Genomic DNA, 16,713 nt, shown 5'->3' with positions numbered 1-16,713 from the left:
GATTAGGAATGTTTTTAATTGTAGATATAAATGTCAGGTGATGCCATTTTTGGCTAATGGCCAGTATATCCGGTATTATTCAAAATTCCGGTATTATTCAGAGTCCATTGAGTCTTTTTTATAATAACTGTTCAATATAGTAAGACATACTAAATTAACTAAAAAATCATGGTTTACTCACGTACATTAATGGAGGAAAGCTCTAATTGTTTCGAGTCACAGAGGGAATCCTTACTCGAAACTAGTAGAGCTTTGCTCCATTAATGTACGAGTAAACCTTGATTTTTAGTTAATTCATAGAGTCTGTTTGGTTTAATTTTAATTAGATAATTGATTTACTTCTGTGTCTTGTCCTGTGTCCTATATTTCTCTTAAATGCCACTAACATAGTCGGCCAGGTCCCACTTATGTTTGACTGACAAACAAAAGGTACATGTTTTACTTCATTTGTTACATAAGGGCTGTCAGTAGCTAAGGCATACTTACTTGTAATATGATCAAAATTAAATAAAAAGGTACCGAAAACAAGACAGTTATTTTTCAATTTACTATAATCGAAACTAACTATGCTCTTTTAATGCTTTCATCAGTATTGATCACATACATGTAATCCATTTAAATAATAATTACCTTTCAAAAAGATTACTCAACCACCCACTATAAATATGACTAACAACTCTTTTATCTTGTAAACCCCCCACTAAAAAGTTGTTAAGCCAAAAGACACCTATTCAAAGTAAGTGAGACACCCCTGTATAAATCTGTCCGGACTAGACTACCGTAATTGACATATTTATTACAGAATAAATAACTCTAGAGTCGCGTAAATTAGGATTCAAAGCTCTCTAATTTAGCATTTGTATTGCTCCACTGTTATCCGATTTCAGACGAGAGTTTTATACTACATATATGGTGTTATATTACTTTTTTTCAGTAAAAATCTCTGGGTGGTTTGGTGTATAAATGGAATCAGGATATTTATCGCCCCAATGTGTTGGTGTGAGAATGCAGAGGTTTTACAAATAGATGCAGTTACAAGGATCCCTCAGTAGGACCATAAAAGAGGTCCTTTTAAAACACCGCCACAAATAAAACGTCTGCCGATACAGCCCTGCCAACACCCCAATAACCCACATTGTGGGTGTTGGAACACTGGCACAATAAAAAATAGTAAAAGCTATACATTTTTTATTACTCTGTAAGTGACAAACTAAGGAACATGTCAATAAGGACACTAAAATTTAATTTCGTCATATTATATCCTTTACAAGGAATCGAATCTACGTATCTTCTTTGGCGATTGTTTCTAGTCCATAAAGATCGTTCGCGATAACCCTATCTGTTAGTGTCGTGTCGCTTATTCACTATCGATAGTCGATCATCGGTATCGATAAATTCACGATCGTAAAATGTTTGACCCTCGAGGTTGGCACGATTTATCGATTAGAAAATGTATGTAAATATTATGAGTATCGATATTTACATGTTGCAGGGAATCATTGAATTAGAATAATCTTGTTAGTCTTGTTTGAAAGTGCGTAACTTAAGTTTGAAATATTAAATTGCATGTGTGCATGCATGTATTATGCATGCTTTCTCATAAACTTGCCGGTAGGAACTTAGCTTTATTCAGTCAAGTTGAATAACTCACGAATCTTTTCATAAAGAGACAGCGAGTAAGTTATCAAAGTACAACTGGTTACTTTATGACAGTAGCTGCAGTATATTTGCTTCTAATATGGGCATATTTTTGAGTCTTTTTCATACTGTAAAGTAATAAACCTCACCGTATTAATGGATACAAATTTATGCTTACGTAACTGTCTCCTATAAACGTATGCGACGCCGTAATTTCTCCAACAAAAGATTTAATTCTCGATTTAAATTAATCTTATCAAGAAAATTAACTTTATCGATAACCGAATTGCTTACGATCAATCTCTAGAGCCCTTATCGTTGCCTACCTCTCACAGGGTGCCCTCTGAACCAATTTCGTAAACGAATCCTATAACTATTATAGGAATGGGTCTCAGTATCGATAAGATAGTATATATTATGACGATTGCTTCATAGGTGCGATTTAAATCGATAAGCACGTGTGTCACCTGCCTTAATTGAACTATTAGTAACGGTTTCTATTATCTATGGCTGATAGTGGTGTAATTAGATAAAAAATCGTTTATAGGCAAAGGATACCGGTGGTAGAGCCTCCTTAATTAAAATGCTAAGTACATTACACCTCATTTGTAAGACAATTAGATGCAAAGTTTATTACTTGATTAGGAACTACTACGCTGATATTTTTTGTTCTTGTCTAGACTCACTTTATAAGGAATCAGTTCAGATCTGAAAGAGAATTGAGCTTACTTTAAGTTTAGACATGCGTATCTAGAAGTCCAAATAAGCAGACATATCTTGTAGAATACGTCGCTGTGTTTTCTTGATCATCATAATATAAGTGTGGGAGAGCCATATTTCAGCACGAATGGGCCGGCTCGACCGTAGTGATACCACGGCCACAGAAAAACCGACGTGAAACAGCGCTTGCGTTGTGTGGGTGAGATTACCAGGTGCCCAACTACTCCCCTTCCCAATCCCCGATTCCCCAATAACCCGTAAATTCCTAACTCCCAAAAGGCCAGCAACGCAATTGTAACGTCTCTGGTGTTTCGGGTGTCTATGGGTGGCGGCGATGGCGTAACATAAGGTGATCCGTCTGCTTCTAAGCAGAAAAAACCCATCCACGAGTTTAACTCAAGTAGCTAGATTCCATACGAAGATTCTAGAGACAAACAAATAATCAAAACTACGTAACCAGTATACTTACATTATGTAAATTGTAACCAATAAGTTGTAAAACAGATAATTAACAGACGTCATGTCGCTTTACAAATTCAATTATGTCTTTTACGATAACTGTTGAACAGTAAACATGTATGGTACAGAAAAGGATAGATAATTATTAATAACATCCAGTAAAGCTTTAGGGTAAATAACTAGTAGCGACCTCTAGCGGTCCAATCTGAAGTTAAAATTGCAGTGCTGCCATCTTAAACACTATTGGCGCGAAAGCTTTGGCGCCATGTTTTGAACGATAACACTTATTTTGTTAAAAATATTGGTCTATTTAATAAATAATGTTGTGATCGAGTATATATCTGAAAAGTAAATGAGCAAAATGATATATTCTGTGAACTATCGTGGGTCATTTTAAAACTCTAGTTTTAAATCAAAGCAATACTTAGTCCTGTAAGAACATACATATTTATCAAATATCCAACCATTTATCGAAATAATGGCCGTACATCGCGTAAGTAACCCCCACTCAATTTAATTACACAATAAACTAAAGCGCAACATTACCACATTTTAATCTACAGCATGTTTAATTATAACAAACTTGGCAACACACCTTAAGGAACTTCAAGCTCCATGGGTGGTACACAACACTATTTACAAGCCACTGTTTCAAACAGATTGCATTCCATTGCGCATTTAGTGCAGACACACCGACCAATCAGTAGTACTACTGCCGCTTCCTACATCAAACTGTGTTGATTGTCGAGAGCTCTAGTAAAATTTAATGTGCACCATTTGTTTGGTTAACCACGCTGAGATTTAAATGTGTATATGAGTAGTTAGCTCTAGTAACTGTCTCTGATGAAGTATTTAGAGCATGGGTAGCTACAGTACAGGAGTTTTGGTTCAGATACACGTGTCACCCACTTTCTGTGACAATAGGAACAGCTGCTTTTATAAACAACTAGGAAGCACTAATTTGAGTCTAGTTTATGTATTGTTGAGTTGTGTGAGAGTAATGGAGTGACCTAGTAATAATTGTAAGTAGACTAAGCTGTGGTATCGGACAAATTCATTAGGCAAAAGCTCAATTTTAGGACGTCAAATTAATAAACAAAATAAAATAGATATTCCGTTCTGATGGATAGAAGATTTAACACAAATCAGATATGACATAACATCTCCCTTAGGTATAATCTCTCACACCTCCTCAATCTTAAAAACCCTTTATTGAGGACAGCGCTGCCCATGGACACCCACAACAACAGAGGAGACACAAAATCGTTGCCACCTTTTAAAAATTAGAAAAATCTCCTCAATGCTTTCTAATCTTCCAAATACTGTCCAGTAGTTTAAAGTCTCTTTAAAAAAGAAACGGTCTACAATAGTTCCTATAAAAGATAGAACCTATACAACCGCAAATACAGCAAAACTGGTACCGCCCAGGAAGAAGGTTTCTCTACACGACCAATGAAAGGAAAGTTCGTAAAAAATGATTTATATGCACGGGAACGGTGTATAATTGAATACGCATATTCATAAACTATTCATTACCTCTGGGAGTGTCGACGTTCGACTGGTAACATGTTGGAAGTTAGAAAAGTGAGGTTAACTGCTGGTTGAATTTATGGTACAGGAAAGTTAGGGTGGACTTGCTTCTTTATTCTCTGTGTCTGAAAAACATGATAAATGGGTGTCAAAATGTCGTTATAGGATTAATTGTTCAGTCCATCACGATCTTTCTTATTTAAACAAAATCATCATCATCATGCAATACCTGACTTAACAGTATAGTTAAAACCTCCTTGTTATTCCAAAACATAACTGCACGACCATAATTAAGTATCTCGGAAGTAACATAACTTAAGTCTAAGTTAGTACAGTATAAGCCTCAAGCTAAACTCTCAATGCATACAATAATCTAAACACGAGAATCCAATATATCATTGGCAACCCATTTAACTATTTATTTGGTAACCAATTTCCAAAATGAAATGAAGATAGATCGAAAAAATATTCATCTCTCAAATTGTAAACTTGTTCGTTGATGGCTACCACATAAAGTACAAATCAACGGCACATCGAGATGTAAACGGCACTTACTAAAGAACTTCCGATAGGACAAATTGCTAACACCATAAATCTGTGGGGCAATAATTCTCACCCACCAGCCACCGGCCGCAGTAACCCGCAAACCATCGCAGATTGAATTTAATGTCCTCGATATTATGTGTCTTGGGACAATTTAAGAGGCATTAGTACACCCTACAGCGATTCACTTATACATATTTATGAATAAAACAACCAATTTGTACAGCCGTACACCCGGCTCAGCAGCCATAACGGCACCACAACCGCGGGGAAATGCGGTTAGCCTAAAAGGACAGCCCCAATTTGTTGAAATTGTCAAACCATTCCTTGTACACCACTTTGTGCGGACCGCAGCACATAAAAGGGAGTTTATAGCGGATTTATAGAGTGATAAATTGTGTTCTGATAGTATAATTGTAGAGTACGGCGAAAGATTATTAAATCATGAGACAATACAAATGAATGCGACTCCAGTCTATGCCGCGGTCAGGGCAACAATGCAAACCCAAATAGCAAACAATACTACCTATTCTGGTACACAAGACCAATGTTGTCCAAATATAGAACTGTCCACTTTAACAACAACTAATCGCATCTTTTTTCATTGTTTCAGAAGGATCTCTCGGACGATTGCGTGTTCGAGGAACATATAGAGGAGAACAACTACAATACATACTCGCGGAAACGCAACGGGAAGAAAACCTTCTTGGCGTTGGACAACAGGGGGAGAGCGCGACGGACGCAGATCCCCGTGAGTCGGCCGCTCGGCAACCTGTCCCCGTACGCACTCTCGCTGACGAGGCGGTGGGACGGGCCCAAGCAGACCCACTGCCCGCCGCGGCGGCATCGAGGCAAGCTGAAGCGGCCTCCGCCGCGACATAGAAATTGTCATATACGCCTCCAAAAAGCAAATTTGAGGCATAAGAGGAAACACAAGAAGGCTAACAATCCCAAGAAAAAGCAGCGGCGTCCGAAGATGAGGAGAAAACATGAGAACGGGACGACGACCACGACCGAGGTGACGTGGGACGAGTCGACGATGTCGACCATGTCTACCACGGATGTCGAGTTTTTTCGGTCGGCGACCGCGCAGGAGGCGGTCGGACGCGCGTGAGTCGGGCGCTGGTCGCGGTCGGGGCAGCCGTCGCGCTCGCACACTAGCACCGTTCCACACTTACACGTGCAAGAATCTCTGTATCATTCCTATTTAGTGCCGTTCCCACTGATACACGGAACGGCTCGTGAAATATTTACGACAAAGTAGCATTGCTCTCTTTACGAATGGCGCTCCAATTTAACTATCGAGAAAGTTGAAACCCGTGACGCGTTCATAACGAATGGTTGTCGAAACTTGAACTTCGTTTTTCCTTTATTAGTAGTACGTACGAAACATAATACTCACCGTTGAGTTGGGCGGCGACGCCGTCAAGTCGATACATGTTAACAATAAAATGAATGATATTATTCTACCAAAGCTACTGAAATTATCTATCTCAATTTATATTCCTAGTTCGCTTTAAAACGTAGGTTTATCGGCAAGATTCCAGTTGTTAGTTACTGTTACGTATCAAGAAATTAACGTAGATGATAAATTAACTTTATTCGATAATGACTAAACATTGACTGTTTATGACGTCGAGATTATCGTTGGGTAAGGTGGAACTGTGTTAGGAGAAGGCAAAGATTCCTGTCAATTAAAATTTAGCCTAAATACTTATCGTTTCGGAATCCCTCTCTCGAACGAGCATCACTTCATTCACGTCCTCAGAATCAATGTTCATTTCTAATGTCTCTTTAATTGCTGTATCTCTAAAAACATTAAGTAGCATTCGTGTAATATGTTTCTTTAATTAAGCTTAAGTTATTCGTTAATGGAATTGATCGGAGCCCACTCGGCTCCATTACGTACAACGTTATAGTGCCCACATGTCTTAAATGCTCGTAATTTTCCACATTTTAATAGTGGTTTAAAAGGTTAGGTATTCAAATTAAGAAATTAACGCTCTATTCCTTCTTTGCGACAATCGTAAACACGACATTTAACATATTTTATTAACATCTGAATTAAAACATCGTTGGCTGCCATCACTGCTTACCTCGAATGCTTCAAAAACACGAAGAGAAGAAATTCCGAAACGTTTTTGTACTTAGATACGTGTGTTGAGGTGTAATTTCATAAGAAATTGACTGAAAATTGGACTGAGTAATGTAGTTTATGTTGGTTTCGGCCTAGGCTATGATAGGATAACGTAGTGCGGCGGACGGCATGCTTCTTTATTTTATTGTAAGTTATATTCGAGCGTCGGACGCGAGCGGCCGTGTATTAATGACTCCGAAGCTATAATCGACATGGATGGAGTTCCCACGCGTGCCGGTGCCTTGGTGACACCGTGCCTAAGTCGCACCCGCTGTGAGGACTAAACCAGTTCGAACTGGTGAATACGAAAAACGCTATAAAATGATAATTGCGCAATGCGCATGTGCAGTACAAGCCCGCTCGTTTCGACTCGTCCAAAAATGTAGTGATAAACATTAACGACGACGAAGTGACTATTAGTATGTAGTTCTAAAACGTGTATCTAATTTGTAAATTTATTTATTTTCCATAGAGAAAGTCGTATTTTGTTAACGTTTTAGTTGATGTTTTTTATTCTCTCGTCCCCTTTAGTTCCAACCGAATGTAGATGTGTAGGATCATACGCTTGTACCTTTAGTGAGCCAATATTACTTGTATTATATTTTTAAGTCCGTTCGGTAACAATATGAGCTCTGTATGCAGTGTATAGTGTGTGATGGAGGCATTTGCAAATATTGTGATTGAATGGATTTTACACGATTACATTCTCTTTAGTGATGTCCCTCGCAATCTGATTATGTGCGTACAATGTCGCAGGTGTATCTTGTGCTTGGTCGACGAACATTTGTTTGGTTGCAACTCCATGTTTTCTAACCGTAAATCTAAGGTAAAAGGTTAATTTTGTTCATAAATTATGCTAAACAGGTGTCCCACTTTCAGTTTTTTGGTTCGTAATTAGTGACTGTCTATTTTGGATTTCTCTTTAATTCCAAGTTACGATAAGGGCCATTGAACAGGTCCATTGGTACAATATTACCTACACGTGAGAGAAAACAGGGACAAGGATCCAAACTAATGTTCGTTGACTGAGATATTCAGGAGTTTTTGTGAATATATGCAGCAAGCTTTATGAATGTACCTACGTATGTTAAACGAATGATATTTTGAATTTATTTATATGTATGTATAATATTTAGGTATCACATGAAAGCGACATGGAATACGTACTTAACGAAGCATTTACTCATCATTATAATTATAAACATTTTTATATAAAATAATCACGATCGTACCGATTCCTTGTCGTTTTCGTTTAAGTCAATAAATTATTCGATTCTCGGATTCGTTATACTTGACTCGCTATTGTAAATGAATACCAATCAATCTTTATGTTAGTGTAGAAGCAGTATTTCGGTATTGTAAAAAATGGTTCTCCGTTACAGTATCTAGTTTTTGTAGTTTTATATTGAATAGAGATTGTAAGAAACTTCAGCAGATACCGATTGGTTATATTTTGTTCTCCTATACGTAATGTAACTGGCTTTGTAAAGAGGTGCCGTGTTTATCAAACTCATTCTCGCTGCTCGACAATAAATTAAAAAAAAAATACATTGACAGTTTATTTTTTTATTTGATCGTAGAATGACAGTTAAGTGTCACAGTCATACCTGCATACAGCCTATAGTAACGTATAAATGTAATTAAAACTTTTTAAAATAAACCTTGCGAGAATAAGTGAGTTTGCATAACAACGTGCCGATGATGGTGTAAAAATATGAGTGTTATGTTATTTTAATGCCCATGTGCCATAATACTGCCCTCTGGGTTAGCCTACCGATTCAATAAACACTGTTACTTTTTCAGTTTCTATACTCAAGTACATAATGTCAAATATTGTTAAGAAATAAGGGGATTATCCACTATACGGTCAACGAAGGACAATATTATAAAATTTGTAGATAAAATATATTAATATCTCTTTGTAATTGTGGTGTACATACCCCTTGTTTCCCGAAAATTATATATAAGAATGTCAAGAGGAGTCAAACAGTATTACTTACTTAATTAATTTCGATACGTTTTTACAATAATTACATACTTTAAAATGAAATGTTCGTGTTTGCTTAGTGCATTTATATATGTACATTTAAAAATTAATTCTGAATACCTAATTTAAATGAAAGAAGATTTTGAAATTGAAATAATGAAATAAAATATCTTTAGATGTTTTTTTTTCTAAAGTACCTATCTAGAATTTTAAAATTTTACCTATTTACCTACTTAGTAACTACCAAAAGAAAGATTGATCGAAACTTTTAGACAATAAACTTTTTACAGCCTCTTATACCGACAAATAAATAAAAATGATTCTATAATCTCTCGAGTTTTCTTTTTTTGTCACCCAAAGTCACCCAGCAAATGTCTAACTGACATAAACATAGGGTTAAAGGGTACCTACCTACATAACGACAGGTTGGTACGTAGTCAATGGAACGTCACATGATATTGGGATGTAACGTACCAATACTTTTTCGAAATTAATCGAAATACATACTTAGCAACTAATGTATGAAAACCCTAAATGAGACGTTTTTTTTTCAATTTGTGTAAAATTTAGGCTCTTGTCAGTTCGGGAGTTATTAGTACCTACTTCGCCGTCGATAAGCTTCTTATTATGTAGGTACTTATCTATCTAGTAGATAGAAGTGTCTAACCCTACATCTGGAATTCTGGAAAGATTTTATGAGATAACGGGTTCGATTCCCAGAACGCATAAAATGTGTGGGATGAAAGGTATCCTATCACCCGAGTCAAGCTAATCCTACCCTGTCTGTATAGGTAGGTACCAAATTTCATGAAAATCCGCTCAGTAGTTTCAGCGTGATTACATCCAAACAAACTTTCACATTTATAATATTAGTGTGATTACCTACTGATATGATTTTTGTATTTTCATAATCAGCATTGGATTATCATTTTGGCAGTATTTGATTATAACACGATAACTAGGAGTACCTGATTAAACAATAAATTAATTTATTCTTCACTAATGGACAAAAACATAGGTAACTCCTTAAAGTGAGACACCTTCATCTATGCTGACCTCAAGAAAAATAAAAAGCGTAATGCTATAATATTTTATTTTCGAATATTAATTTGGTCGACGTCTAGTTTCGCATCCACTGTTATGAATAATCTTTTGATTGTTCAGCTGGACTGACTCGATTGTTCAATCGGATAGAAATAACCGATTCATAGATTCATTCCACCGTAAAAATAGTCCCAACGTTTCATGAAAAAAATACTGTAAAATTATAATATATTTTTGGAGAAAAAGGAACTGCCGAATCTTGTTTTTGTATAAGACTTTTTTGTTTACATAAAAAATACAAACCAATCGAATTGAAAACCACCTCCTTTTTTCGAAGTCGGTTAAACATGTAGATTTGCATTTGAAACATGTAAAAAACAGAAAACCAATACATTAATATATGTACATCACATTATTCTTATGAAAAAAGGTGCAACTATATATAAGAAATATAAAAAAAGTAAAATACGATACTGTTTGTGTATCATATTTTTAACCATAAAACGTAGTGACGTAATTGTTCTTAGAACCCAAAGCTAAATTTCGACACTCCTCTCACATCTTCGGTAGTATAGTGGTAAGTATCCCCGCCTGTCACGCGGGAGACCGGGGTTCGATTCCCCGCCGGAGAGATTCTTTTTGCTTTCTTTTTTCATTTTTGCAATATTTTAAACGAACAACTAGACTATTAATTTTATTTATTTTCAATTACAGTCAATTTAATTTAAAGATTTAGTTTTTTTTTTCTGAATAACAATTTGCCAAACTGCTACCAATTTGTACCGTATTCAAAAAAATATCGAAGTACAAAACGATTACTGTTACAACTTTTAATGATAATTATTACTTTAATATTTCAATTTACAAACTCGCAGACTTTATAAAAGCAAAATGTTACGAAACTTTTTGGTTTTCCAACATTTTCGAACTCCTTTTCCTCGTTAGACGGCTTCCGTTTCCGTATTATCAAAAAACCGAATTTACATATTTATTTACCTCCATAATAATATAAGTATATGCCGTTGCAGGTCTTGCATTAATTCTTCTACAAAAAAATACAGAAGATATCATATTTTTCAAAGTAAAAGAATGCCATCTGCGAATTGAATGAAATAGCTACGCACCTCAATCGTAGTCAATGGAACGCGCCGACCATTGATTGTTCTCACTCGCCTATTTTTACAATGTTGGCAGCACTACGGACCGAGTGACAGAATCGGCCGCCAATGACAGTACGGGAAAAAGAGATAGCAGGTAACAATTTTTAATACAAACGAAAGAGAAAGATAGTAAACGAAGATCACGTGGACAGACCACAGGGTTATCAGTGACTGTACATGTAGTTCTTATTTGTATTACAATAAGGTTCATATTTGAGATTTGGAAGTATTTTAGATGTTGGCAAATGTATTCAAATCGCGTTGCCGTGGAGTGGCGTCACTGCATATCGAATGAAGGTCGCTCGCTCGCTCGGCTCGTTTCGTCGCTCGATGTTTCATTCGATCGCCATTTTGTAGGAGAACTGTCTCAACTCGTGATACTTTTGATTCGATACACGGCTATAATCGTTTCGATTCAACTCAATATCTCTCTGATTTTCGGCGGCAAACTGACTATCAGTTTGATATCGATTCAATTATGAAGAAATGTTCTTCAGTGGTGTGGAGATTTTTTGAGAGGCTTGAGGAAAACAATAGATGTGTTGCAGTGTTGTGTAAATTATGTGAAACTCAATATAAATACTTTGGAAATACGACGAATCTTAGGGCTCACTTGATAAACAAGCACCCTATACAGTGGGAACTATCGCACAATGGAACATTGGATGAATCCCATTTCAAAATAGAGGATGATGATACAAATCAATCGTCGTCTACCCCTAAACGAAGGAAATATACGCCGAGGGCTCGCAAAGATAAAAACGTACGTTATTCAGTATCAGTTAATAAAGAAGATTCAGCCGGATCGAGTGCTATGCCTAAAATTGAAATACAACGGGTACCTATGTATATTGTTATAATTAGGTTATAGTGTTCTTATCAGTTATTATTGAAACCGAATCCGCTATCGACTACAATAATTTATCGATTAGCGGTGATCGGCTCTGTTGATAAAATGATATTCAAGTAATCGATTCGAGAGTTTCAATCGATAACTTGTTGCTAATGACGTAACTGATAATCGATTTTGTTTGTGTTGATGTGTTTTGTTATGGTCAGATTGTGCTTGATAAAGTATTAAGTTTATTCACTGCTTAAGCTTTTGTTGTAAAGTGTACGTGTTATTTGTGCTGCGGTAAGAAAATACTAGCGGGATGATTTCATGGTTTTAGAAATGTTCAAAGTTATAGAGGTTATGACGCTATTCATGTTTACAAATTGTTGTTGTGGCAACCAATTAACTGAAATTACTGTAAACTTTCAGCCAATAACAAAGTACCACGGATAGATGCATATTACTTTTTATTGGTTATTCTTAAGTTAAATAAAATAACACGCAATCCGCAATCGTGGTATTTTACCATTGTACCATTTTGTAGGTTAAGTATAGGTCAGTGTATCCCGCCAAAATATGGTCAAAATAGGTTTCATCATAGTCATTATAATTGTTTTTTGTTAATTTTTCTTTGAAAATGTTTGAATATTGATGTTCAAGTTTATTATTTGTGTGAAATGTTCTATTTGTCTAACAATATTTGTATTTTCAGGTTGATGTGTTAGAAAACACAGATTCAGACATAGAACGGGAAGAAGGTAATGAGGCAACAATAAACTTGGTCAGACAAATGCATGCCGGGAACACAGACGAGGAATGGTTGGAGGAGGATCCATACCAGATCACACACATTGAGACTTATGAACCGAAAAGAAAGAAAATGAAGTACAGGAAAATAAAACGTGAAGTCGCCTCACCAACCGGGCTACCAGGCTTCTACGTTGCACCCAAAGCAGAGAAGACAGTTATATATGAAGACACACAGAAAAAGGATGAATACTCTGTATTTGGAGAGTATGTAGCGAATAAACTGAGAAAGTTTAAAACTCCTCGGACTAGGGGGAACTTACAGCAATTGATCACAACTATTTTATGGCAAGCCGAGTATGGGTTGTATGATAATGCGGATGCTGTGAAGAGGGTACTGATGTACTCAATTCAGGCTCCGGAGCCTGAGCCCGCAGCTACGGTAGACTTTGAGACTCAAATACAAGTACAAGAAGAAGTTGTTGAACATAGAGAAGACCCTATCCAAAGTAATGAGGTGGATACGGAAGTATAGTAATGGTATATTTTATTTAGGTTAATTTAATGGTTACAGAATATTATTATTGTAATAAAGCTTCCTTCCAAATTCCAGTTTTATATTCATTGATATGTAGTACATAGAGTATAATACCCGGCTCAAATGATGGTTTAATTTTGTTGTGGTTGTGAAAAGTTCACACATTTCTTTTTTTATATTTGTTAACTTACCTTTCTGTGTTGTATGTTTAAAATGAAATGATGCACTAACAATAAAATAAGTTTCAATCCTGGGAAAATACTCAATGTGTGGATTTACCCCCCACCACAACTAAATCTGGCCTTTGTTCTTGCTAGAAATTATACTCAATATTGCTTCCGGGATTATACATGGACTGTATAATACTAAAAGAACTTTAAATGAATTATTATAAAATTATTTTATAAACTATGTCCTTTATTTTTGTTTATTCCTTTTAAAACATAATTATTTTAATCACACAGACCCACACTTATGAACTAGTCAACATGTGGTAATTGTGGTACTAATTAGTACCATTTTGGTAACTATAAAATGAACGTGTAAGGTATATTCATACTTCACCCTTTATCTAGTCGATTTTTCAATTTCTAGTTTTCGCTTGTGTAATGGATGAAGTTTATTTAACTATTCAAACTCTGAGCAGGATTCCCAAATTCGTGATATTCCACACTCACCTCTGAGGGTTTAGGCATGCATAGTTACACTTATTGGCTCGTGTATCAGTTACGTTTCAACTGTTACTAGCCCCATGTAAGAGGGGGTGAACTTATTGCCATTTTAATTTCCCGAATTAGGCAGAAGTGTATAAGGTGCACATGCCCCACGCGTTGTGGGACCTGTGCCTCCTGTAGGTGGACCTTATTCACAATAATTTTGAATATATTTTTGTTATTTTTTGGACAAAAGCTGTGCATTATCTATGCTAACATGGTAAGCCACGGCATTAGCCATTACCTAATTAGGTACCTCCTAAGCCCTAATTGTAACGATCATTACTATTTACTCACACACCTATATAAGTATATCATACTTTCCATCTGCCCAATACGTGGCTAAACCTACGCATTCCAATCACGTGAGAATTCGTAGAGAAACAGTTTTTTTTTCAGTTATTTTTATATTCTCGCAAACGGTGTCATCGCACTGATAATGTTTTCTTTGCGGACTTTACAACATTTGTTTGTGGAACTGGATTAAAGAGATTAAACTGGGTTTAGGTTTAGAATATTTAGTTTCTAGGTCCCACATAAATGCCCACTCACAGACAGAACAGAGCAGAACAAAGATCTTCTAAAACTTACGAGACTTACGAAACTTACCACAAATCCTACTCTTGACTGGTGTCTTGGGCGGAGTTAGGCTGCCTGGTATAAGCCGGTAAACGAGCAAACATATCACCCGATGGTAAGCAAAGCAATCGTCGCCGCCCATGGACACCCGAAACACCAGAGGCGTTACGACTGCGTAGCCGGCCTTTTGGTGGTTAGGAATTTCAGGGTTATCGGGGATTAGGAAGATTGGAAAGGGTAATTGGGCCTCCAGTAAACTCACACACACAACGCCAGACTAGACGCCAGCATTGTTACACGTCGGTTTTCTGTGAGGCCGTTGTATCACTCTGGTCGAATCGGCACGTTAGTGGCGAAGTATTACTCTCCCACACTTAACCCAGCTGCTGGTCGTCTCTTGAGAAAATATTTTAGCCAGGTTCTGTATCTGATGTAGGTACTTACATGCTTAGAGAGGTGCTAGTCTACTACAAAGTCTATAGGGAGGTACTTCGGTAGCAACAGTTTCTTGTCCAGCTGACCGATGGTCGATCACCTTAGCCGAAGAAGGAAGCTGAATAATCGCTTTCTTTCACATCAAACCTCAGTATTAGATACTTAGTTTAAATACTATTAACAATTAGGTACTAAACAAACACCATTGAATATTCCCACTCCAATTTGACCAACATTACGACAAATACGAGGCAGGCAGAACCGCAGGTCAAATGGAGTTGAAACCTTTAATTGAAGACAAGGATCTATATTGGTCCTTCATAGTTCATGGACTACACGGTCTTAATGAGTTGTTAGAGTGCGAATGACGTTTCAAATAATAAACGGATGGTGTGAAGTATTTGGGTCGGCTGTTCAACTCAATAAGTACTATCAAGCTATACGAAACCAGTATAAATTGACCGTCAAATGACCGGAATTATCATACGAAGGGAGGTCATGATAAACTGGACTTGTGTAGTTTGATATGTCGTGTGTGAGGATGCAACTTAATTGTGCGACTAAATAGATGGAATGGATGCGGTAAACTAGTGTTAGTTAAGGTATTCATTGATATCAGCTGTTATTATACTGATATTGTAGTTTGCGAGTGGATTACCTACTCCTGCTCGATTACTGGTACTAGTTAAAAGGTAGGTACCTGCTATACTTTGTTTTTATGGAATATGTGGCAAACGAGCAAGCGTGTCACCTGATGGTAATCGATCTAGTCGCCTTCTATTAGCACCTCTGTCGACCTGTTTCGCGGATTAAAAAGTGGCGTGATTTATTTTTCGGAACGTCATGCCTTTTATCTCCGATAGGGTAGGCAGAGGTGCACATTACGGCACATAATGCCTTTATACAATGTGCACCCACTTTTCACCATTTGTTTTAAAGTCCCATGTAATAGGGGGTGAGCCTATTGGCATATCTAGACACACGGCAATGTGTCCGCCAAGTTCGAGCAAAAAAACCGACACACCGGCCGTGGGTTATATTACACGAACCATTTCGGGCCAAGTTCGACCCACCTATAACTCAAAATCTATTTTATCTACGCATATGAAATTTCTAGTATCTGTCGAGATATATTTACTTATCTAAAATACAAAATTTCATTAATGTACCTATTGTAGATCTTGAGATATTGACGTCAGAAAATCGCTATTTTTACTATACAGTCACTGACTGACTGACTGACTGACTCACTCACTCATCAAAAACCTAGACCACTTCCAATGGTCGTATTGACTTGAAATTTGGCATGGAGGTAGGTCTTTAGGTCAAGGTAAAGGAAAAAATCTGAAAATGGCCAAGTGTGAGTCGGTTTTAAAAACAATGAAGGTGTAAATTCATACCCCTAAGGAACTAAAACAAAAAAAATATCTATATCTTCCAATGGTCGTACCGATCTAAAATTCGTTACGAAGGTTTGTATTTAGTCAAAGTAAAGTAAAATAAGAAAAAAAGAAAATAAACCTTACAAAAATAAATGAAATCCCACCCAAAACATAAATGTGAAAGGCTGCCAAGTTCGATAATATTGGAATACTTCGCCTATAAAAGAAGTGAGATCTAAATACATAAGTACCAAGTTCCATACACA

The 16,713-nt window shown here is 36.6% G+C and overlaps 2 protein-coding genes and 1 non-coding gene across 9 annotated transcripts in view; all 3 read left to right on the top strand.

The window, feature by feature from the left end:
- LOC118277873 (fibroblast growth factor 3) overlaps positions 1-9,344 on the top strand; it is a 187,220-nt gene extending 177,876 nt beyond the window's left edge. For 5 of the 6 annotated variants that reach the window (XM_050700068.1, XM_050700069.1, XM_050700070.1 and 2 more), the window contains exon 5: positions 5,504-9,344. In XM_050700068.1, the coding sequence (XP_050556025.1) occupies positions 5,504-6,004 (501 nt within the window). In that variant the 3' untranslated portion in view covers positions 6,005-9,344. The remainder of the gene's footprint in view (positions 1-5,503) is intronic. The other variant, XM_035596870.2, reaches the window with a different exon arrangement.
- A 1,274-nt stretch (positions 9,345-10,618) lies between these two features.
- Trnad-guc (transfer RNA aspartic acid (anticodon GUC)) lies at positions 10,619-10,690 on the top strand. The gene has a single exon. It is a non-coding gene; the product is annotated as a tRNA-Asp (tRNA).
- An 821-nt stretch (positions 10,691-11,511) lies between these two features.
- On the top strand, positions 11,512-13,749 carry LOC118278152 (uncharacterized). 2 transcript variants are annotated; one of them, XM_035597239.2, is made up of 2 exons: positions 11,512-12,056; positions 12,766-13,749. In XM_035597239.2, exons 1-2 carry the CDS (start codon positions 11,697-11,699, stop codon positions 13,333-13,335), a joined length of 930 nt encoding a protein of 309 aa, XP_035453132.1. In that variant the 5' UTR covers positions 11,512-11,696; the 3' UTR covers positions 13,336-13,749. The 2 variants fall into 2 exon arrangements, with proteins under 2 accessions (XP_035453132.1, XP_035453133.1); XM_035597240.2 differs by having other exon boundaries at positions 11,516-11,981.
- Positions 13,750-16,713: the final 2,964 nt, after the last annotated feature.

This window comes from Spodoptera frugiperda, chromosome 18 (genome assembly GCF_023101765.2).
Source record: "Spodoptera frugiperda isolate SF20-4 chromosome 18, AGI-APGP_CSIRO_Sfru_2.0, whole genome shotgun sequence".
NCBI classification, from domain to species: Eukaryota; Metazoa; Arthropoda; class Insecta; order Lepidoptera; family Noctuidae; genus Spodoptera; species Spodoptera frugiperda.
Note: the sequence above shows the minus strand (reverse complement) of the source record. Positions and strands in the feature narration are given on the sequence as shown.

Bases quoted from the DNA above. Each gene is read 5' to 3' on its own strand.
- LOC118278152 (XM_035597239.2), top strand. From the start codon at position 11,697: ATGAAGAAATGTTCTTCAGTGGTGTGGAGATTTTTTGAGAGGCTTGAG. The intron at 12,057-12,765 runs GTACCTATGTAT...TTGTATTTTCAG, and splicing joins CTAAAATTGAAATACAACGG to GTTGATGTGTTAGAAAACAC.